This window comes from Lithobates pipiens, unplaced genomic scaffold, assembly GCF_037356315.1.
Source record: "Lithobates pipiens isolate NorthernLeopardFrog02 unplaced genomic scaffold, aLitPip1_a1.2 Scaffold_47, whole genome shotgun sequence".
NCBI lineage: Eukaryota > Metazoa > Chordata > Amphibia > Anura > Ranidae > Lithobates > Lithobates pipiens.
This window is the reverse complement of record NW_027507871.1, coordinates 2421304-2445305: the sequence shown is the minus strand read 5'-3', so window position 1 is coordinate 2445305 and position 24002 is coordinate 2421304. Positions and strand designations below refer to the sequence as shown.

Below are 24002 nucleotides of genomic sequence, written 5' to 3'. Positions count from 1 at the left end.
GGGGTGCTGCAAAGTGGTGAGTGGGGGTAGTAGGGCAGAATGATGAGAGTATTGGTGGGCATGAGGCAGAACGATGGTGGTGAGGGGTGCAGGGGTCGATAGTGACCAGTCTGTGCTGCCACTATCCACGCATGAGTGGGACCTTCCTGACATCACAATTTGGCGGTGGGATCCTGCACATGTGCAGTAAGAGCAGTATAGCACAGCCATGCGTTGGGTGAGTAATCCTCTGCCCTTAGTAAAAATGGCTGCCAGCAGAAAAGACAACATACAAATGGCTGCATATATGAATGGATGGGGGAGTTTGCAGTTTGTAGTCCAAATTAGGAGAGCAGCCTAGAGTGACAACACGGCTGCATTTATAGTGTTGTCACCTACAACGTCCCATGAGGCATTGTAAAACGCTGAAATTCACAGACATGACCAAGCATGATGGGAATTGTAGTTCATAAACAACTGGAGAACCACAGTTTGGAGACCCCTGGCCGAGGTTAGTAAGGGGGTCAATCTATAAAACATTCATTGGCCAAAGTATCAGAAGCATTCCTGCAAATTGGCCAAAATGTGTGTAATTTTTCCAATAGATTAATTCCTTTATCATGAGCTCCACCTAGTGGCCAAAATGTGGTGTACATTCTCATTGAGGTATTTCAGAAAGCTATACCACATTGTGGCCACTAGATGGCGCACACAACATTGCGAATAATTATTTCATTTTGTGCATTTTTTATTTTATTTTTTTGTACAGAACGTTTCAGTGTTTCAGGCGATACAAATGACTTGACGATATCTAAATTATTATTCCCGTCTGACTCCGGCAATTACACTTGTCAGAAGAACGCGCAGACACAGACAGTCCAACTTCTAGTCTTCCAAGGTACGGCCTGGATGAGTGTGTGATGGTGGGAGTCATGTGTCATGTGTATGTCATGTAAACCTCATTGGGTATATATATATACACACAGTAGATAGAAACTAAGATTGTCCCATTGGAAAACCAATAACATAATCTCTTCTCACTGCCTGTCAAATGCTCTCTGAAGAGCGATCTGAATCGAGATCACTCTTCAGAGAGCACCGCTAATGTTAACGAGCCCTTATAGAGACTATTCATCGCAGCCACATGTTACCCCCGATTGAGCCGAAGAGATACGTTGCTGTAAAAGAGTCCGTGTCCGTGCCGCTTTCACCATCCGTTTTGTATACTTATCCTTGTTTTTGCCACCCTGAACCCGTTTTACCTCCCGCTTTGCACCCGTTTAGTAAAATGCAAGTTTCAGTTCCTCCGCGTCTCATCATTGTTCTGATTATTAGGGTTCCCCCCGATATCGGTGCCGATACGAAGCATTTACCACGGGTATCTGTACTTGTGCAAATGCTCCGATACCTGAAGACGGATACTTTCAGACTCCGGTCTTTTAGCCGTCAGCGGGATTCCCTCACTGACAGCTAAAATGTTAACAAGAAAAAAAAATCCTTACCAACCGGGGACTCAGCTGTCAGCGGGGGTTCCTCTGTTGACAGCTGACGTGTAAACATATTCTCGGCAATAGGAGGCGTAAAAAAAAAAAATACAAAAAAGAGCAGCCGGGCAATGTTTATCAACAACATTACTCAGTATGGAACAGAAAGATAGAAATAAACATTGTTTCATTTTGTATATTTCTGTTTGTTCATCTACAGATCAAAGGGATGAACTTCCATCTGTAGATGAAATCAGTTTAACCTTGAAAGCAACCTGTCAAGTAAAAACCCTAACCCTTCATTTATAATAATCAGCCTCAATTAACACCTTATTCTCCTCTATTTAATTATTATTTTTCTGCTGTGTTTTCTTTTGTTCACTTCTATTTTACTAACTAATAATAATTACAAACTTTTTTGCTTGTTTGCTTTATTCGGTAATATTTTTACACCTTTAACATATACTTACACGGTTCATATTGCAAAAAGCACAATGCAGCCGCCATTCTCGGTGAGGGAATCAGGAAGTGAAGCGATGCGGCTTCACTTCCCTGTTCCCTACTGCGCATGCGCGGGTCGCACAGCGCAATGGGAATGGTCCGCGCTATCTCAGGGACCCGTGTGTGTCCCAGCAGACAGCGCGGTGGGACAGGAAGAGGCATAGACTTCCGTGGGAGTCTATGCCCGGAAGTGGGTGCAAATACCTGTCTTAGACGGGTATCTGCACCCCCCTCCCCCCTGAAAGGTGCCAAATGCGACACCGGAGGGGAGGAGGGTTCCGATGAGCGGAAGTTCCAATTTAGGGTGGAATCCCGCTTTAATGTGAGACCTCATATCTCACATTTACACTTCAAAGCAATAAAAAAAAGCCCCTTTACGTCCGTAAGGCGGAAGTGTCCTTTGAACGTCACTCTGGTCCTCCAAGGGCATAGAGTGGAGCGGGGGGCATCATGCCCTCTCTCGACTTCCTGCCCATCAGGCCACAGGATCGGATTGTTTCCGCTGCGGAGACCATCGGAACGCAGTGGGAGGGGCTCTCTCCCACCACCCATAAAAATTTTCTTGTGGCGAATCTGCTGCTGAGACCACTTTTATGTGAAAGCGGACAGTCCACTGTTTAAAAAGATACCAGGGTAGTGTTAGCTATCCGCTGCCATAACCCGGGTATTTAACTTCAAAATACCAATGTGTATACAGTGGGCGGTCCGGAAGTGTTTTTTTAAAAATGCCCCCTCCCAATCACAGCCTACTTTTTATACACGCCCCCTCCCAATCACAGCCTGCCTCTTATACACGCCCCCTCCCAATCACAGCCTACTTTTTATACACGCCCCTCCCAATCACAGCCTGCCTCTTGAACACGCCCCCCAATCACAGCCTGCCTCTTATACACGCCCTTCTCAATCACAGCCTGCCTCTTATACACGCCCCCTCCCAATCACAGCCTGCCTCTTATACACGCCCCCTCCCAATCACAGCCTGCCTCTTATACACGCCCCCTCCCAATCACAGCCTGCCTCTTATACACGCCCCCTCCCAATTACAGCCTGCCTCTTATACACACCCCCCAATCACAGCCTGCCTCTTATACACGCCCCCCAATCACAGCCTGCCTCTTATACACGCCCCCTCCCAATCACAGCCTGCCTCTTGAACACGCCCCCCAATCACAGCCTGCCTCTTATACACTCCCTTCTCAATTACAGCCTGCCTCTTATACACGCCCCCTCCCAATCACAGCCTGCCTCTTATACACGCACCCTCCCAATCACAGCCTGCCTCTTATACACATCCCCGCCCAATCACAGCTTGCCTCTTATACACGCCCCCTCCCAATCACAGCCTGCCTCTTATACACGCCCCCTCCCAATCACAGCCTCCCTCTTATACACGCCCCCTCCCAATCACAGCCTGCCTCTTATACACGCCCCTCCCAATCACAGCCTGCTTCTTATACACACCCCTCCCAATCACAGCCCGCCTCTTATACACACCCCCTCTCAATCACAGCCCACCTCTTGAACACACCCCTCCCAATCACAGCCCGCCTCTTGAACACACCCCTCCCAATCACAGCCTGCCTCTTATACACACCCCTCCCAATCACAGCCCGCCTCTTGAACACGCCCCCCAATCACAGCCTGCCTCTTATACACGCCCCTCCCAATCACAGCCCGCCTCTTATACATGCCCCCTCCCAATCATAACCTGCCTCTTGAACACGCCCCCCAATCACAGCCCGCCTCTTATACACGCCCCTCCCAATCACAGCCCGCCTCTTATACACACCCCTCCCAATCACAGCCTGCCTCTTATACACGCCCCTCCCAATCACAGCCCGCCTCTTGAACACGCCCCCCAATCACAGCCTGCCTCTTATACACGCCCCTCCCAATCACAGCCCGCCTCTTATACACGCCCCCTCCCAATCATAACCTGCCTCTTGAACACGCCCCCCAATCACAGCCCGCCTCTTATACACGCCCCTCCCAATCACAGCCCGCCTCTTATACACACCCCTCCCAATCACAGCCTGCCTCTTATACACGCCCCTCCCAATCACAGCCCGCCTCTTATACACACCCCTCCCAATCACAGCCTGCCTCTTATACACACCCCTCCCAATCACAGCCTGCCTCTTATACACGCCCCCTCCCAATCACAGCCCGCCTCTTGAACACGCCCCCCAATCACAGCCTGCCTCTTATACACGCCCCTCCCAATCACAGCCCGCCTCTTATACACGCCCCCTCCCAATCACAACCTGCCTCTTGAACACACCCCCCAATCACAGCCCACCTCTTATACACGCCCCTCCCAATCACAGCCCGCCTCTTATACACACCCCTCCCAATCACAGCCTGCCTCTTATACACACCCCCTCTCAATCACAGCCTGCCTCTTATACACACCCCCTCTCAATCACAGCCCGCCTCTTATACACACCCCTCCCAATCACAGCCTGCCTCTTATACACACCCCTCCCAATCACAGTCCGCTTCTTATACACGCCCCCTCCCAATCACAGCCCGCTTCTTATACACGTCCCCTCCCAATCACAGCCCGCCTCTTGAACGCGCCCCTCCCAATCACAGCCCGCCTCTTGAACACGCCCCCCACATCCTATTAATTGTTCATTGTTATAACCTTCAGAAATGTCACTTGTACACTTTCTCTGGGCTCCAATCACTGGCGTTATATTTTTTCGGTGATATAAAGTGTTTGAGTTACAATGAAATCTTTGGGGTTTGGATTCGGCGTTACATTTCGTGTTTGTTTCTAATCTCAGTAATAGTTTTTTTCTTTAGAATAATTCCGCTTCTCTGATTTTTTTCCACAGTGAAGGCCGTTCCTTCCATGACCCTCCTGGCATCGGAAAATCTAATTCTAACCATTGAGCACCCTCCTGGGACGTCTGCCGCTGTGTCCTGGTGGAAATCCGAACAGAAGAAGGCAGATGGGCCGGTCCTGAAGAAGGACAACGTGCAGATAGATGACCGAGGGACTTACAAGGTCCATGTAGAGATGGGCAATGGACTGAAAAAAGACTTTGATTTAAAAATAGAAGTCAGCGGTAAGTAACAAATCCCGATTATAAACTCATTTCCTTTACTTAAAAAAATAATAATAAAAATAATAATAATAAAAATAATAACAATAGTATATATTATCCACTGATCTGAGCTATGAATAAGCGCCATGATGGGGCGTGAAACGCGTTAGCTATGTGTCCTGTTTTCCCTATGTAGCGCCGGCTCGTGAAGAGCACGCGCTATGTGTGTGTTTTTGAAATTTAACGTTACACCTGAACTGCAGTTTGTTTTGGGTATAATTGTTCAAAATTTTGACCTCAGCATCAGTCTGACTGGACTACAGGGTGTTCTGCCTGGCCATAGGGGGCGCTGTCTCTTCTGGCAGGCATGGAAACACAGTCTGGTTGGGTGCTTTAAGGTTACATTCTCTCTGAGCCAGCCCAGAGGGAGTGTCACTCTTGCTGTGCTTTCTGGGAGAGGGTACTTAAGATATGCGGATGTCACGTGGTTTGGGGTTCCGGTCCAGAGGTATGTTCTGACTGCTTGGTCCTGGTCCTCCTGACCAGCCCCCGGGAAGGCTATGGCCCGGGGTGCGGATCCACCGGACTTGATGTCTGGCTAGCCCAAGGCAGGGAAACTAAGGAAAGGATTCTGAGGTGGTCCGGTGCCGTCTCCGGTTGTTGGAGAGGCCCAGCAACTTCGTAGCTATCCAGGGGAGGACTCTTCAGAAGAAGGCCACGTACGGGTTGGCTTCTTAGCAAGAGCCTGGTAGGGCTGAAGGACCTAAGGGAATCCAATCTCGTGAGGTATCGCCGGACCGGCTGAAAGATACTGGTACCACACGAGTGTTCTACAAGTGTTCAAGTTTCCTTGTTCATGTTCTACAACAACATCTGTGGCAGAGACTCGTTCCTCAGGAAGCACCTTGTTGGCTGCTCGGTCTGGTGAGAGAGGGACTGTCCAACCTGAGTGATCATCCAGCTGTGAATGGCTATTCTCTGGATGCGGTCAAAGTAAGCAATTCCTTCATTATTGACTTTGACACTAAGAGTACCCACGGGCGGAGTGACAACTCATGGGGCCCCCGGGCAATAGGAGATTATGGGGCCCCCAGGCAATCAGAGATTATGGGGCCCCCAGGCAATCAGAGATTATGGGGCCACACAGTTGACACAAACACACACACACACAGTATACAATCACACAGTAGACAAAAACACACACACACGGTATACAATCACACAGTATACACAGACATGTACACACGGTATACAATCACACAGTATACACACACATGTTTCTATTGGCTGAGAAGGTACTGGAGAGGTGGGGCAGCTATAATCTTGGGATTTTTAGACCAAAAGGATGTGGGTGAGGGACATTACAGAGACAGATGTAAAAAAAAAACACAGATTTTTCCATACTGGTTTTACTGAGGCTGGCAACCCTGATGGGGCCCTCTAGTGGCCCGGGGGCCCTCGGGCAATTCCCGAGTGGCCGAATGGTCAGTCCGCCCCTGAGAGTACCCGAACTTCCTTCCTAACCCTCTGATCCTATACCGAAACACTGTTCGTTAATTAAGTTTTTGCAAATAAAAAGTCGTCAGTCTCTAAAGTTTCTGGGCCACCTACCACGGGAACCCCCTAGACACGCAAACCGAGGTGAAGAAGGTAAGGGTGACCCCAAATCTAACCAGCAGCTCCTTCGGGGGTCAGTGCTACACCTATTTTTGTGGGGTGACTGTAATTGGATTTTAATCGTTTGCCAATAAAGATGCCTTTTTTTTTTTTGATATGCGGCCAATCCGGGAATTCTTTTTCTCCTTTGTCTTCCAAGGAGTTTGGAGGTGAAGGGGAGGAGGGGGATGGGGCGTAGGTTGTTAAGATCGGTGGGGTCCGGTGAGGGCTTTTTTAAGGATAGACGTGACTAGCGCATGTTTTAGCCCCTGTACACACGGGTCGGAGATTTCCACAACCAAATCCACCGGATTTTGTCCGAAACTGTTGCATACACACGGGTCGGAGATTTCCACAACCAAATCCGTCGGATTTTGTCCGTCGGATTTTGTCCGAAACTGTTGCATACACACGGTCGGACAAAGTTGTCGGAATGTCCGATCATTCAGAACGTGATGACGTCATTTCGTTAGGACGGGACTACGTTCAGGCTAGTAGCCAATAGCTTTGGTGTAGGAATTTGATCTGAGCATGCGTGGCACTTTGTCCGATTGGAATTCTCTACACATGATCGGAGTATGTCCGATCGAACCAGTTTGTCGGAAAATATTTACAACAAGTTGGAAAATTGGGTCTGACGGATATTCCGACGGAATCAGTCCGATGCAGACCACACACAGTCGGATTATCCGACGACACGGTCCGATAGGACACATTCCGACGGATTCTCCGACCGTGTGTACAAGGGCTTAGAGAGTTTGGGAAGATGTCAGAAGAGAGGGGGGTGAGATCGGAAATGTGGGTTGGAGGGTGTAGAATGGAGTCAGAGGGTGAGCGCAGCATTTGTGAGGGAGCGGGATCCAGGGGGCAGGTCGTTAGGTGGGCATTAGGAAAAAATGTAGCAACCTCGTTAATACCAGCGGGGCTGAATGAGGGAAGTAATGATTGTGTCTGTAGACATGGGGTGGTGAGTGGGGGAGGTTTCTGCACATCGGAGATCTCCTCACCAATTGTATCACTCTTATGTATGAAGTGTTTGGAGATCTCCTGGGCGGTGAGTGAATTAGAGGGTGGAAGGAGAGGAGGACGGAGTAGAGTGTTAAAGAGGAAGTAAACCCTGATGAGTGTTACTTCCTCTTTCATTCCCTGCAAAGGTAAAGCATAATGGACTACTATGCATCGCATCGCATTGCATCGCATCGAATCGCATCGCATACCCTGTTTCCCCTAAAATAAGACCTAGCGTGAGTGTCGGTGATGGCTGCAATATAAGCCCTACCCCCCAAATAAACCCCACCCTCTTTCCCCGAAAATAAGCCCTACCCTGAGAATAAGACATAGAAGGACTTTAACTAGGGCTTATTTGGGGGGGTAGGGCTTATATTGCAGCCATCGTCGACAATCACGCTAGGTCTTATTTTAGGGGAAACAGGGTAGTGGTACATTATGTGTCACTTACCTGACACAGGAGCCAGCGATGTCACCGCTGTCCCCTGTAGTCCATCTTCTTGGTGGGTCTCCCTGCTCCGGCGCTGTCATTCGACGGAGCCGCGATGACGTCACTCCCGCGCATGCGCACGGGAGCCGCCACTAGCGGCATATCGCTGTTGACCGTGGCGCACTCAGTGCATGCGTATGTGCCGTAGACAGCGGTGCCTGTTTTTTTTGGCAAATATCTCCTACACCGTGTAGGTTTAGGAGATATTTCTTGGACCTCCAGGTAAGCCTTAATCTAGGCCTTCATCTAGGCCAGTGATGGCGAACCTCGGCACCCCAGATGTTTTGGAACTACATTTCCCATGATGCTCCACTATACTGCAGAGTGCATGAGCATCATGGGAAATGTAGTTCCAAAACATCTGGGGTGCCGAGGTTCGCCATCACTGATCTAGGCTCACCTGTAGGTCAAAGTTGGTGGTAAGGGTTTACAGCCCCTTTAAAGGTAGAGAAGAGTTGACGTGGACTGGATGATAATGTGCTAGTGAGTGGGATAAAAGAGGTCTGCTTGGCAGTGAGGGGGCAGAAATTGTATTTTAGGAGGGCAGATTTATATTGGAGTAAGTACCCTCGGCAGGGCCGTCTTTAATATTGATTGGACCCTGGGCAAAACTTTTCTTGCCCCCCCCCCCCCATGCAGTTTCGCTCTCCACCTGCTCTGAGACATACAATAAATAGCGGCTAGACTCAAAATCCATTTACTGTATCAGATCAGGCAGCTATTGCGATTGGTTGCCAGAGGTTACAGTGTATCATTACCGCTCACTGACTGGTTGTTAGAGGTTACAGCACACATTACAGCTCACTAATTAGTTGCTAGAGGTTACAGCACATGGTTTCTGCTTGTTGATTGGTTGCTAGAGATTACTCTGGATATGACCTCAGGGGGGGCATGATATCCCTTATTTACATAGGAATTCCGGCGCTATTTACATATGCATGCCGGTTATTTACATGTAAACATAGGGTCTGCAGGTGAGTCATCTGTACACAACCATAGGGCAGAGATATTGGGACACAACACGGGACTAAAACCTCAAGGGACGAGGGAATTTAATCCAGGATAGTTGTAAAGTATGAGGCAGCTGCTTTGGGCCCCACAACAATGAAAGGGCCCACCTTTTGCCCTGCCTTAAAAATGGCCCTGACCCTTGGGTACAAGCCACCTGGTCCCCGTAGGGCTGCTGTTAGTAATTCTGGGGCCCCATACAGCCTACCTGACAAGACCCCCTACCCAGCAGAAAGTGACTAAGGACATAGATTTATCAGTCCCGCTCTCTACAGCCTCAGATGAATGAATAGGAAGCACTCTAAGGCCTCCTGTTAATTCACAATGGACACAGGAGTGACTGGTACCTATCACTCATTGTGTTCATTCAGGAAAGGAAGGGGCCAGTAAATGACACCCCATTGTGTGGCCACAGCAGCTGCCGTGGGAAAGGAGGGAAGTTGGCAGCGCCGCAGGGGAAAGGGGCACATAGGGGGGGGCCCAGACAGCATACGGAAGTGGGCGCATGTGCTGGAAGCAATCCCCTTGCAGTGCAGCAGAAGGGAGGGAGAGGAGGAGAAGCCGGCAGCGCTGCGTTGGGAAACAGAAGAGGATCGGCGATTCAGTTCGCATTGTGCGCTATACAAGTATTTCATTCATTCATTCATCTGTGTCTGCGATAAGACAGTACAGTCGGCCCTCCTGCTCAGCAGATGCCCCAGCGCCCTGTTTGAACTGATGGGGTCCGGGCCCAGTACAAGAGGGCTGGTTGTACTGCCTTATCAGCGGCCCGGGGTCCCGGTGATTTATTAATGTTAAGTTTCCCAAGTCTAATTCTGCTTCTGCCCCCCAATAACCATGGAGGGGCTTCCTGTGATGTGTGATGAGGATAAACACTGCAGTTTTGGTTACTGAAGCCCCCCGATTCCCTCGTGAGGACTGAGGAGAAGAATAAATTCAATACTTTCCCCATCCCCCCATCCTTTGTAACCCGATGTCCTTCCTCATTCTTTATGGGGCCAATATGGTCTGTCCTCCCTTTGTTACTGTTTATATACTTAAAGAATTTCTTGTTTTTTTTTTTTGCTCTCCTCCGCTATGTGTCTTTCATGTTCTATCTTAGCCGTATTGCACCCTTACATTTCTTGTTGCATTCTTTGTAAAGTCTGAATGCTGATGATGATCCCTCAGCCTTGTATTTTTTTTGAAAGCCTGGGTGATAAAGAAATTCTTTCATTAGTCTTCTGCTTCTCTTTTAACTGTCCAATCACAGGCTGGGGGGGGGGGCAAGACCTGCAAGTTTTAATGAACTGTAGCAGACAGGGCTGTGTTGTGTAAATCTCAGGGCTGGATGGACAGAACACAGAAAACAGGCCCATGGGTGTATTTTATCTGCGTAGATATTTCTATTTGTTATAAATTCAGGAAGAATGTTTATCACTGTGATCTCTGCCTGTGTATGGCCAGTATTAGATTTCTATAAACGTTTCCCCCTCCCCCCCCCCCCAGGTTTCTCCCACTCCCCGTCCACCGTGTACATGTCTGGAAAACGCCTGGTCCTCCTCCCTTGGATCTTCAATTTTAATGTGCGGAAGACTCCCTTAGAAAAGGAAGTGAGAGTCCTAGGAGCCAACATCAGCTTTTCCTCCCAGAGGATGAAAGAGATGCCGGACAGAGGCGGGGCCGGGTGCTGGGACAATTGTGACCCCAAGGTGCAAGGAGAGCGATATAATGACCTGAGCTACACCCTCACCAACCCTAAAAGTGGCACCTACCAAATGGACATCGTCCTCCAGCTGGAGAGCCGGCAGAAACGTCTGACCAGGGAGGTCTGTGTGTCCCACATGACAGGTAAGATCAGCCCGCTAGGCTGCGGAGGAAAGGGCTAGATGATGGTGGGTGCCCTCCAGCCAGGAAATGAGGGGGGGGGGGGGCTGCTAATGCACACGGTGAGAAGCTCACAGTGTGCAGTAAAATCAGAGGAACCCATTTCTCCGGTTCAGGAGAGGAGCCGGAAAAGGAGGATTTAAGGTTAAGGATTAAAAAATAAAAAGAAATAGTCAGCAGAACTTCACCTTATTGATTGAGCCAAGGGAAAATACCCCATGCAAAGCCAAACAGCCCATACCGCTTTACCCAACCCCATTGTGTCCTTCGCTCTTCCATATTCCGATCATAGAATGGATGTTAAAGCATCTCCAGTAACAGAAAAAGTATATAAAATATATCAAGTATACAGTGCCTGGAAAAAGTATTCATACCCCCTGACATTCCCCACATTTTGTTACAACCAAAACCATAAATGTATTTTATTGGGATTTTATGTGATGGACCAACACAAAGTGTCACATAATTGTGAAGTGGAAGGAAAATGATAAATGATACAAATAAATATATGAAAAGTGTGGGGGGGGGGGAGGGGCATTTGTATGGCGCCCCCTTTACTCTGATACCCCTAACTACAATCTAGCGGAACCAATTGCCTTCAGAAGTCTCCTAATTAGTAAATAGAGCCCCCCTGTGTGTCATTTCATCTCAGTATAAATACAGCTGTTCTGTGAAGCCCTCAGAGGACTCTGTGCAGGCCAGTCAAGTTCCTCCACCTCAAACTCGCTCATCCATGTCTTTATGGACCTTGCTTTGTGCACTGGTCCAGATCATTCGGTGGAGGGGGGATTATGGTGTACAGCAGGGATATGCAATTAGCGGACCTCCAGCTGTCGCAGAACTACAATTCCCATGAGGCATAGCAAGACTCTGACAGCCACAAGCCTGACACCCAGAGGCAGAGGCATGATGGGACTTGTAGTTTTGCAACAGCTGGAGGTCCACTAATTGCATATCCCTGGTGTAGGGGGAGGGGGGATTATGGTGTGGGGAGAGGGGTGATTATGGTGTGGGGAGGGGGGTGATTATGGTGTGGGGAGGGGGGTGATTATGGTGTGGGGGGAGGGGTGATTATGGTGTAGGGGGAGGGGGGATTGTGGTGTTGGAGGAGGTTATGGTGTGGGGGATCATGGTGTGTTGGGGGAGGATTATGGTGGAGGGGGGATTATGGAGTGGGGGGAGGGGGATTATGGAGTGGGGGAGGGGGATTTTGGTGTTGGAGGGGGATTATGGAGTAGGGGAAGGGGGGATTATGGTGTGGGGGGAGGGAGATTATGGTGTAGGGGGAGGGGTGATTATGGTGTAGGGGGAGGGGGGATTGTGGTGTTGGAGGAGGTTATGGTGTGGGGGATCATGGTGTGTTGGGGGAGGATTATGGTGGAGGGGGGATTATGGTGTAGGGAGAGGGGTGATTATGGAGTGGGGGGAGGGGGGATTATGGTGTCGGAGGGGGGATTATGGAGTGGGGGAGGGGGATTATGGTTTCGGAGGGGGATTATGGAGTGGGGGGGACTATGGTGTCGGAGAGGGGGGATTATGGAGTGGGGGAGGGGGATTATGGTGTCGGAGGGGGATTAGGGAGTGGGGGAGGGGGGACTATGGTGTTGGAGGGGGGATTATGGTGTCGGAGGGGGGATTATGGAGTGGGGGAGGGGGATTTTGGTGTTGGAGGGGGGATTATGGAGTAGGGGAAGGGGGGATTATGGTGTGGGGGGAGGGAGATTATGGTGTAGGGGTAGGGGGGATTGTGGTGTTGGAGGAGGTTATGGTGTGGGGGATCATGGTGTGTTGGGGGAGGATTATGGTGGAGGGGGGATTATGGTGTAGGGAGAGGGGTGATTATGGAGTGGGGGGAGGGGGATTATGGTTTCGGAGGGGGATTATGGAGTGGGGGGGGACTATGGTGTCGGAGAGGGGGGATTATGGAGTGGGGGAGGGGGATTATGGTGTCGGAGGTGAGATTATGGAGTGGGGGAGGGGGATTTTGGTGTCGGAGGGGGGATTATGGAGTAGGGGAAGGGGGGATTATGGAGTGGGGGAGGGGGATTATGGTTTCAGAGGGGGGATTATGGAGTGGGGGGATTATGGAGTGGGGAAGGGGGATTATGGTGTCGGAGGGGGGTTATGGAGTGGGGGAGGGGGATTATGGAGTAGGGGAAGGGGGGATTATGGAGTGGGGGAGGGGGATTTTGGTGTCGGAGGGGGGATTATGGAGTGGGGGGATTATGGAGTGGGGAAGGGGGATTATGGTGTCGGAGGGGGGTTATGGAGTGGGGGAGGGGGATTTTGGTGTCGGAGGGGGGTTATGGAGTGGGGGAGGGGGATTTTGGTGTCGGAGGGGGGATTATGGAGTGGGGGGATTATGGAGTGGGGAAGGGGGATTATGGTGTCGGAGGGGGGTTATGGAGTGGGGGAGGGGGATTTTGGTGTCGGAGGGGGGATTATGGAGTGGGGGGATTATGGTGTCGGAGGGGGGGATTATGGAGTGGGGGAGGGGGATTATGGAGTGGGGGAGGGGGGATTATGGTGTGGGGAAGGGGGGATTATGGTGTCGGAGGGGGGATTATGGAGTGGGGGAGGGGGATTATGGAGTGGGGGAGGGGGGATTATGGTGTGGGGTTGTTTTTCAGGGGTTGGGGTTGGCCCCTTAGTTCCAGTGAAGGGAACTCTTAAGGCGTCATCATACCAAGACATTTTGGACAATTTCATGCTCCCAACTTTATGGGATCAGTTTGGGGACGGCCTCTTCCTGTTCCAACATGACTGCTCACCAGTGCACAAAGCAAGGTCCATAAAGACATGGGTGAGCGAGTTTGGGGTTGAGGGACTTGACTGGCCTGCACAGAGTCCTGACCTCAACCCGATAGAACACCTTTGGGATGAATTAGAGCAGAGACTGTGAGCCAGGCCTTCTCGTCCAACATCAGCGCCTGACCTCACAAATGCTCTTCTGGAAGAATGGTCAAACATTCCCATAGACACCCTCCTAAACCTTGTGGACGGACTTCCCAGAAGAGGTGAAGCTGTTACAGCTGCAAAGGGCCAACTCAATATTGAACCCTCCGGACTAAGACTGGGGGGGTATTAAAGGTCGTGTAAAGGCAGGTGTCCCAATACTTTTGGGAATCTAGTGTCTGTATTTCTTTCTGCTGAATCCCGGGTTGTTTATTGGTGGAATTCTCACATTGGATGTTTTCTTCTTCCTCGCAGTCTCTGCTTCCCCGACCTTCTTCAGCATGGAGTCCAATGTGACCCTGCGGTGCTCCGCCTCCTGCCCGGACCCGGACGCCAAACTCTGCTGGTATTATAAGGTGATTGGCCAGAGGGTGTGCGGAGAGCCGGGGCAGAGAACCTTCACCAAGAATATCACCGCCGTGCCGGAGACCTTGGGGAACTGGACCTGCAACGTTCTGATTGGAGAAAATATCAGGAGCAGCGCTAATCTGACAGTGGGTGAGCGACCCCCGGAGATCAGATAGAGAGGCGGGATGGGGGGAGGGAGGACAGTATAGAAGGGGAGTATCTGTATATCTATAGACAAAAGTCTAGATAGAGATAGAAAATATTTATATACAGGAATAGTAAATCTTTATTATCTATTTATAGACCGACAGAAATGGAAATATATACAGGATGTGACAAAAGTAAGTACACCCCTCAGTGACATTTCTTCTCTCTTTTCATGTGACAACACTGAAGAAATGACACTTGTCTACAATGTAAAGTAGTGAGTGTACAGCTTGTATAACAGTGTAAATTTCCTGTCCCCTCAAAATAACTCAACACACAGCCATTAATGTCTAACCCGCTGGCAACAAAAGTCAGGACACCCCTAAGTGAAAATGTCCAGATTGGGCCCAAAGTGTCAATATTTTGTGTGGTCACCATTAATTTCCAGCACTGCCTTCACCCTCTTGGGCATGGAGGTCAGCAGAGCTTCACAGGTCACCACTGGAGTCCTCTTCCCCTCCCCCATGATGACATCACAGAGCTGGTGGATGTTGGAGACCTTCCCCTCCTCCACCTTCCCTCTGAGGATCCCCCACAGATGATCAATAGGGTTTAGGTCTGGAGACATGCTTGGCCAGTCCATCACCTTCACCCTCAGCTTCTATAGCAAGGCAGTGGTGGTGTTGGAGGTGTGTTTGGGGTGGTTATCATGTTGGAATACTGCCCTGCAGTCCAGTCTCTGAAGGGAGGGGATCATGCTCTGCTTCAGTATGTCACAGTACATGTTGGCATTCATGGTCCCCTCAATGATCTGTAGCCCCCCCAGTGCCGGCAGCACTCATGCAGCCCCAGACCATGACACCCCCACCACCATGCCTGACTGTAGACAAGACACACTTGTCTTTGTCCTCCTCACCTGGTTGCCCCCACACACGCCTGACACCATCTGACACCAAATACCTTTATCTTGGTCTCATCAGACCACAGGACATGGTTCCAGTAATCCATCTCCTTAGTCTGCTTGTCTTCAGCAAACTGTTTGTGGTCTTTCTTGTGCATCATCTTTAGAAGAGGCTTCCTTCTGGGATGACAGCCATGCAGACCAATTTGATGCAGTGTGCGGAGTATGGTCTGAGCACTGACAGGCTGACCCCCTCACCCCTACAACCTCTGCAGCAATGCTGGCAGCACTCATACATCTATTTCCCAAAGACAACCTCTGGATATGACGCTGATCACGTGACCTCAACTTCTTTGGTGGACCATGGCGAGGCCTGTTCTGAGGGGAACCTGTCCTGTTATACCGCTGTATGGTCTTGGTCACTGTGCTGCAGATCAGTTTCAGGGTCTTGGCAATCTTCTTATAGCCTAGACCATCTTTATGTAGAGCGACAATTCTTATCTTCAGATCCTCAGAGAGATCTTTGCCATGAGGTGCCATGTTGTACTTCCAGTGACCAGGATGAGAGAGTGAGAGCGATAACACCACATTTAACACACCTGCTCTCCATTCACACCTGAGACCTTGTAACACTAACGAGTCGCGTGACACCGGGGGAGGGAAAATGGCTAATTGGGCCCAATTTGGAGATTTTCCCTTAGGGGTGTACTGACTTTTGTTGCCAGCGGTTTAGACATTAATGGCTGTGTGTTGAGTTATTTTGAGGGGACAGGAAATTTACACTGTTATACAAGCTGTACACTCACTACTTTACATTGTAGACAAGTGTCATTTCTTCAGTGTTGTCACATGAAAAGAGAGAAGAAAAGATTTACACCAATGTGACGGAGGGGTGTACTTACTTTTGTCACATACTGTATATATATATATATATATATACATCTATTTATTAACAGGTGATAAATATGTAGATAGATGATTTATAGATAATTATCTTCCATTCTTCTTCTGCAGAGATCACCCTGGGCCTCTTCCATCCCTCCGGCGCCCTCTTCTGGGTGGTAGTGGTGGTGGGATTCATCGTCCTCCTATTACTTGTGGTGATCGTCACGGTAATGGCGGCTCGCTTTCGCAGGATGGTGAGTATTGATTGGACGGCTGTCAGTGTTGTTGTGTGCTCGGTGCGCTCGGCGCAGATCTGATCTGTTCTCTCCCTGCAGAGGCGTGCGCGGTACAGAGCCTGGTTACTGGAGAACCTGCACCAGCAGAGGGTGTGCGAGTGCAACGGGTAAGTGTGGGGGGGGGGGGTCACTCTTATTATTAACTTGTCCCCAGAACATGTGTCCCCATGGGAAGATTTCCCCCTCACTTCCTGTTCTGGTGACAACTGTCCTGTCCGGACTTCTGAAGGCAATTGCTTCCTCTAGATTGTAGTTAGGGGTATCAGAGTAAAGGGGGCGCCATACAAATGCCCCTCCCCCCACACTTTTCACAGATTTATTTGTATCATTTTCCTTCCACTTCACAATTATGTGACACTTTGTGTTGGTCCATCACATAAAATCCCAATAAAATACATTTATGGTTTTGGTTGTAACAAAATGTGGGGAATGTCAGGGGGTATGAATACTTTTTCATGGCACTGTGGAGATTATATATATATATAGAGAGAGAGAGATAACAAATATATTGCTAGACTGATATATCATATATACTGTATATCTATATCTATATACCCCGATCAGATATAACATGATGGTTGTCCCTGAAGTGGGAAGTAGAAGATCTGGGAAGTGGAGGGATCTGAGGGATCTGAGGGATGCCGTGGACCCGGAAGGCATTTGGATACGGCTCGGCCCCCCATCCCCCCTTATATAATAGTGAATTGGCCCTCAGAACACTATTCGGGGCCTGAAGAACAAAGCAGCTGCTCACTCCTCATCTATAAATAGGACAGCTCCCCATTGTATCAAAGTAATCAATAACTTTATTTCCTATTTATTAGAAAATACATACAACCCCCTACCCTGCACTGCCCCCTACTGGCTGAATGTAGTCCGTATATACCCAGGTATGCCCATCAGATCTATCATACACATTTGTGGTGTTCAGTTTTATTTGGGGGGGGGGACAGCCCGTGGCCCTCCTCAGCCAGATACCCCCCCCCCCCCCGGAGCTCGTTCGCTTGCTCGATCAATCACCGCTTCCCCCCCTCCCCCCTGCCCATCACTCAACTGCCACATTGCTCACCAGCCCCCCCCCCCCCCCCACGCCAGCCCTGCACTTACCCCATCCAGGTCACAACTTCAGCGGCTAGCCGCCCCCCCCCCCCCCCCCACTGCATCTCCTCCCGAGTCCCGGCAGTCGCTTCTCCTCCCAGCCAATCACGACTTAGGACTCGCAGCCAATCGGGTCTTATATCTCCTGGCCCAGCGGGTCTCAGGACCTGCTTCCTGATTGGCCGGGAGGAAAAGCAGGAAGACATTAGTAAATATTAATTTGCTAGTGTCACACAAGTGGGTGGTCTCGGGGGGCGCAGTGCCCCGCACTCTGAGCCCACCCCTTTTTGAAGCCAATTAGAGACTGAGGCTCTGATCATGTGCTTCTAAAAAAAAAAAAAAAACCCATTGAATTCCATGTGTCCGGAGCCCCTAATGAGCCGCCAGATTCCAAGTAGTACAAAGTTGCAATATAATCACATTATGAAGCATTATTATCGATTGAATCCTCATCATATTCTCCCTTCTTGTGTACATCTACCATGCCGTGCCAACCCACAAACCACCACCCACCGAAACCTTCGCCACCTCAACCCTCCCCTTCATTCTGATGGACAAAATCACACCCCCTGTCCTGCCCAGACCTAACCGCTTCCATCTACAACACCGCGCTGTCATCCTCCCTAGACGTACTTCCTCCTCTACCTACACACAGAACCCGGACCCGTCTGCCACAACCCTGGCAAACAGACAACACCAGAAGTCTCAAGAGCACGGCGTAAATCTAAGACCCTGCAAGACTTTACCCTCTACAAATCTGCCCTTCTCAGATACAACTCCTGCCCCCCACACTGCTAAACAAACCTCCGACAACATCAAAACCCTCTCATCCAAAAATCGCCAACTCTTTTCTACCCTTAATTCCTTACTTCACCCCCCACTGCCCCCACCCACCAACTTGCTTACCGACCCCCCTCCCCCACCCACCAACTTTCTTACCAACCCCCCTCCCCCACTGCCCCCACCCGCCAACTTGCTTACCGACCCCCCTGCCCCACCCACCAACTTGCTTACCGACCCCCCCCCTCCCCCACCCACTAACTTGCTTACCAACCCCCCTCTCCCACTGCCCCCACCCACCAACTTGCTTACCAACCCCCCTCCCCCACCCACCAACTTGCTTACCGACCCCCCTCCCCCACCCACCAACTTTCTTACCAACCCCCCTCCCCCACTGCCCCCACCCGCCAACTTGCTTACCGACCCCCCTGCCCCACCCACCAACTTGCTTACCGACCCCCCCCTCCCCCACCCACTAACTTGCTTACCAACCCCCCTCTCCCACTGCCCCCACCCACCAACTTGCTTACCAACCCCCCCTCCCCCACCCACCAACTTGCTTACCGACCCCCCTCCCCCACCCACCAACTTGCTTACCGACCCCCTCCCCCACCCACCAGCTTGCTTACCGGCCCCCCTCCCCCACTGCCCCCACCCACCAACTTGCTTACCAACCCCCCCTCCCCCACCCACCAACTTGCTTACCGACCCCCCTCCCCCACCCACCAACTTGCTTACCGACCCCCCTCCCCCACCCACCAGCTTGCTTACCGGCCCCCCTCCCCCACTGCCCCCACCCACCAACTTGCTTACCAACCCCCCCTCCCCCACCCACCAACTTGCTTACCGACCCCCCGACCCCACCCACCAACTTGCTTACCGACCCCCCTCCCCCACCCACCAGCTTGCTTACCGGCCCCCCTCCCCCACTGCCCCCACCCACCAACTTGCTTACCGGCCCCCCTCCCCCACTGCCCCCACCAACCAACTTGCTTATCAACCCCCCTGCCCCCCTCCCCCACCCACCAACTTGCTTACCGACCCCTCCACCACCCCCACCAACCAACTTGCTTACCGACCCCCCTGCCCCCCTCCCCCACCCACCAACTTGCTTACCGACCCCTCCACCACCCCCACCAACCAACTTGCTTACCAACCCCCCTGCCCCCCTCCCCCACCCACCAACTTGCTTACTGCTCAACAGATTGCCAACCATTTCAAAAGCAAAAGCGGCACAATTCGCGAGGAGATATCCAACATTCAACTTCCTCCCCCACCCAACACATCCAACACCACACTCCATACTCTCCTCCTTCTGCCCAGTTACCACCAATGAAGTTGATGAACTCCTCTCCGTTGGCCCACCTCACCACCCGTCCCCTGGACCCCTCACAATTACTGCGACCACCTTCTACTCTGCCCACTTCCAACACCAAGTGCCTCCAATGAACTCTAACAGTAATTGTCCTATGAGCCGCTCCTGAGCACAATTCTGTGACATTCACATATCCTGAGCCTGGATGGGCTCCGGCACCCTTCATACACTATATTACCAAAAGTATTGGGACGCCTGCCTTTACACGCACATGAACTCCAGTAAGGCTCTGCTGGTGACAGCTTGGTGCCGGATATCACAGCGTACCTTCAGAGGTCTGCCGGGGGGGGGGGTCCATGCCTGGATGGGTTATAGTGGGGGGAGGGGGGTCATAATGTTATGGCTGATCAGTGTAGATATGTAATATATGTGGTAGACTGCTATATATTTATACACAAACCTTCCACACTATCCCTATAGCTAAATTAGAACACCGCGCTACAAAACAAAATGATAAAGGACAGTAATGGTGAAATCTTGGCATCCTCGATCGTTTGGAACTACATTTCCCATGATGCTCCACTACACTGCAGAGAGCCAGAGCATCATGGGAGATGTAGTTCCAAAACATCTGGGGCGCCGAGGTTCCCCATCACTGATATAGGAGGTCCGGGGAAGTCTGCATCCAACCAGCTGTGCACATGCAATGAATATATCCTTCCTACGAGGGTGCGGCGCTCTCCTCCAATACATTCCGTACATCGATCGATTAATATAACTTAGCGTATTGAAGGAGAGCGCCGCACCCTTGTAGGTAGGATATATATATATATATATTTCTATTTCTATTGGTATTTACATCTCTTACATCTCCTGTCTCCCAGATTCGCACCCAAGAGGCTCAGAGAGAACGTCTGACTGCACTGGATATCCTGCAGAATCTTGCACTGATTGCCCCTGCAGGCTATTGCACTTCTAGATGGACTGAATCCCTATACTGGAAGAGATCAGATCCATCCAATGGAAATTAAAATGAAAAGGATAAAAAAAAAAAAATTGAAGAACTGGACATTTCACGACACCTTCTGACTCTTCCATTAGACTGCCGCGTGGCGTCGTCATCGTCATCGTCAGTCTACGGGACGCTTTATGAATCCTGCCCTTCTATGGACTACGAATATATTGCACTGTATATACTGCCGCTGTACATAGTCTGCAGAAGATTTTTTTTTATTCTGACATGAATCTGTTCAGATGTGAAGGAGGACCACCGCCGGGGCGACTGAGACTCCACAGGGTGGTCAACTTACAACAACCCCACACTTGGGGCCCCTTTTATCTTTCAAGACAAATCTGTCAGATGTGAAGAAGGGCCCAGGGGTGAAAGAGCTACCCGAGGCTCTATAGACCTATGGTGGTCAACTAACTTCATAAAGAGGGCCACAATTACGGGGCCTCCTTTATCTTTTAAGGCAAATCCATCAGATGTGAAGGAGGACCACCACAAGGCTGACTGAGACTCCACAGGGTGGTCAACTTACAACCACCCCGCACTTGTGGCCTCCTCTATCTTTCAAGATGAATCTGTTAGATTTGTAGAAGGACCAGAGGGTGAAAGAGCTGCCCGAGGCTCCATAGACCTATGGTGGTCAACTTACAACAACCCCACACTTGTGGCCCCTTTTGTCTTTCAAGAGGAATCTGTCAGATGTGAAGAAGGACCACGGGGTGAAAGAGCTGCCCGAGGCTCCATAGACCTATCGTGGCCATGGTCAACTTACTTCATAAAGGGGGCAACAAATACGGGGGCCTCCTTTATCTTTTAAGGCAAATCCATCAGATGTGAAGGAGGACCACCACAAGGCTGACTGAGACTCCACAGGGTGGTCAACTTACAACGACCCCGCACTTGTGGCCTCCTCTATCTTTCAAGATGAATCTGTTAGATTTGTAGAAGGACCAGAGGGTGAAAGAGCTGCCTGAGGCTCCATAGACCTATGGTGGCCAACTTATTTCATAAAGGGGGCGACAAGTATGGGGCCTCCTTTATCTTTTAAGGCAAATCCATCAGATGTGAAGGAGGACCACCACAAGGCTGACTGAGACTCCACAGGGTAGTCAACTTACAACGACCCCGCACTTGTGGCCTCCTCATTCTTTGAAGATGAATCTGTGAGATGTGAAGAAGGGCCCAGGGGTGAAAGAGCTGCCCGAGGCTCCATAGACCTATCGTGGCCATGGTCAACTTACTTAATAAAGGGGGCAACAAATACGGGGCCTCCTTTATCTTTTAAAGCAAATCCATCAGATGTGAAGGAGGACCACAAGGCTGGCTGAGACTCCATAGGGTGGTCAACTTACAACGACCCCGCACTTGTGGCCTCCTCTATCGTTCAAGACGAATCTGTTAGATTTATAGAAGGACCACGGGGTGAAAGAGCTGCCCGAGGCTCCATAGACCTATGGTGGTCAACTTACCACAACCCCACACTTGTGGCCCCTTTTGTCTTTCAAGAGGAATCTGTCAGATGTGAAGAAGGACCACGGGGTAAAAGAGCTGCCCGAGGTTCTATAGACCTATGGTGGCCAAATTTCTTCATAAAGGGGGTGACAAATAAGGGGGCCTCCTTTATCTTTTAAGGCAAATCTGTCAGATGTGAAGGAAGATCACCACAGGGTTGATTGAGATATGGTGGTCAACTTACTTGATAAAGGGGGCAACAACTGTGGAATCTATTAGATGTGAAGGAGAACCACAGAGAACCACAGAGTTGATTGAGACTCCATAGGGTGGCCAACTAGCTTTATAAAAATGGGCCACATGTATGCCCCCCCTTTATCTTCTATGGCAAATCTGTCAGATGTGAAGGAGGACGATGGGGTGAAAGAGCTAGCTGAGGCTCCGTGGACCAATGGTGGTCATCTTACTTGATAAAGGGGTCTCAAGTACCGGAAGCCCTTGATTTTCCAAGACAAACCTGCCAGGTGTGAAGGAGGACCACAGGGTTGATTGAAACTCTGCAGGGTGAGCAACTTACAACAACCCCTCACCTGTGGCCCCCTTTATCTTCCAAGGCAAATCTGTCAGATGTGAAGGAGGACCACAGGACCGATTGAAGCTCCATAGGGTGGGCAACTTACAGTACTTGATAAAGGGGGCCACAATCACAGGGTCCACTTTATCTTCCAAGACAGATCTGTCAGGTGAGAAGAAGGACCACATAGTTAATTGAGACTCCATAGGGCGGTCAATTTACTTGATAAAGGGGGCCCCAAGTGTGGGATCCCCTTTATCTTCCAAGATTAATGGATCATTTCTATAAACGACCCCTTTTTACAAGTCGATACTTGTAAAGTTTTTTGCTCCCTGCAGTCCTCTTAAAAAGCACTTGTTCCGTATTAAATAGTTACACGAGGTCCTATATACTGTATATTTATTTATGTCTTGAGCCTTTGCACAGTTGTCACAAATAATCACAGTATTATGTATGAAATGCTTATTTCCTATGACAGTCATCGCCATCTAGTGGCCATAATGCAGGATTTCCTGATTTGAGGTGTTTCAGGAAAATACTGAATATGGCCACTAGATGGCGCTAGCAGCAATTTTTTAAATAAATACATCCTATAGAAGAAGTCTGAGTGTCGTGTGGCATTTCATTATCTCGGTTCACAGTTCAGCTTGACCATTTACAGCCTGAAGTCAGTCGAAAGAATTGTCACACTGGTGTAAGGAAGCACTGAAAGGAATTGCTGTGTGCAGGGGCCCCTTCGGCTCTGTGTGGCCCCTGGGCTGCTGGTTGGGCTCCAGGGCCGCAGATGGTGGGAAGTATCGTAGTCGGATCTCCTGATGATGATCTGCGTTTGGATGCCGCAGAGAATGAATTCCGGATGACTTTATTGTTACATTGTAACATTCATCCCGACAAACGTTACTTGTTATTAATCGATCGTCCGCACTTCTCTGCCAATAAGATGTCAATATATCTCATTTATCAAAACCCCTCCCCCCTCTGGGTGATCTCTGTACATTGCAGGGAATAAACCCCTCCCCCCTCTGGGTGATCTCTGTACATTGCAGGGAATAAACCCCTCCCCCCTCTGGGTGATCTCTGTACATTGCAGGGAATAAACCCCTCCCCCCTCTGGGTGATCTCTGTACATTGCAGGGAATAAACCCCGCCCCCTCTGGGTGATCTCTGTACATTGCAGGGAATAAACTCCTCCCCCCT

At 50.2% G+C, this 24002-nt stretch overlaps 1 protein-coding gene across 1 annotated transcript in view; it reads left to right on the top strand.

The window, feature by feature from the left end:
• Positions 1-20809, top strand: part of CD4 (CD4 molecule) — a 90054-nt gene extending 69245 nt beyond the window's left edge. The window contains exons 5-11 of the mRNA XM_077467110.1: positions 749-877; positions 4805-5038; positions 10668-11009; positions 14256-14498; positions 16411-16535; positions 16617-16684; positions 20655-20809. Of these exons, the coding sequence (XP_077323236.1) occupies positions 749-877; positions 4805-5038; positions 10668-11009; positions 14256-14498; positions 16411-16535; positions 16617-16684; positions 20655-20688 (1175 nt within the window). The 3' untranslated portion in view covers positions 20689-20809. The remainder of the gene's footprint in view (positions 1-748; positions 878-4804; positions 5039-10667; positions 11010-14255; positions 14499-16410; positions 16536-16616; positions 16685-20654) is intronic.
• Positions 20810-24002: the final 3193 nt, after the last annotated feature.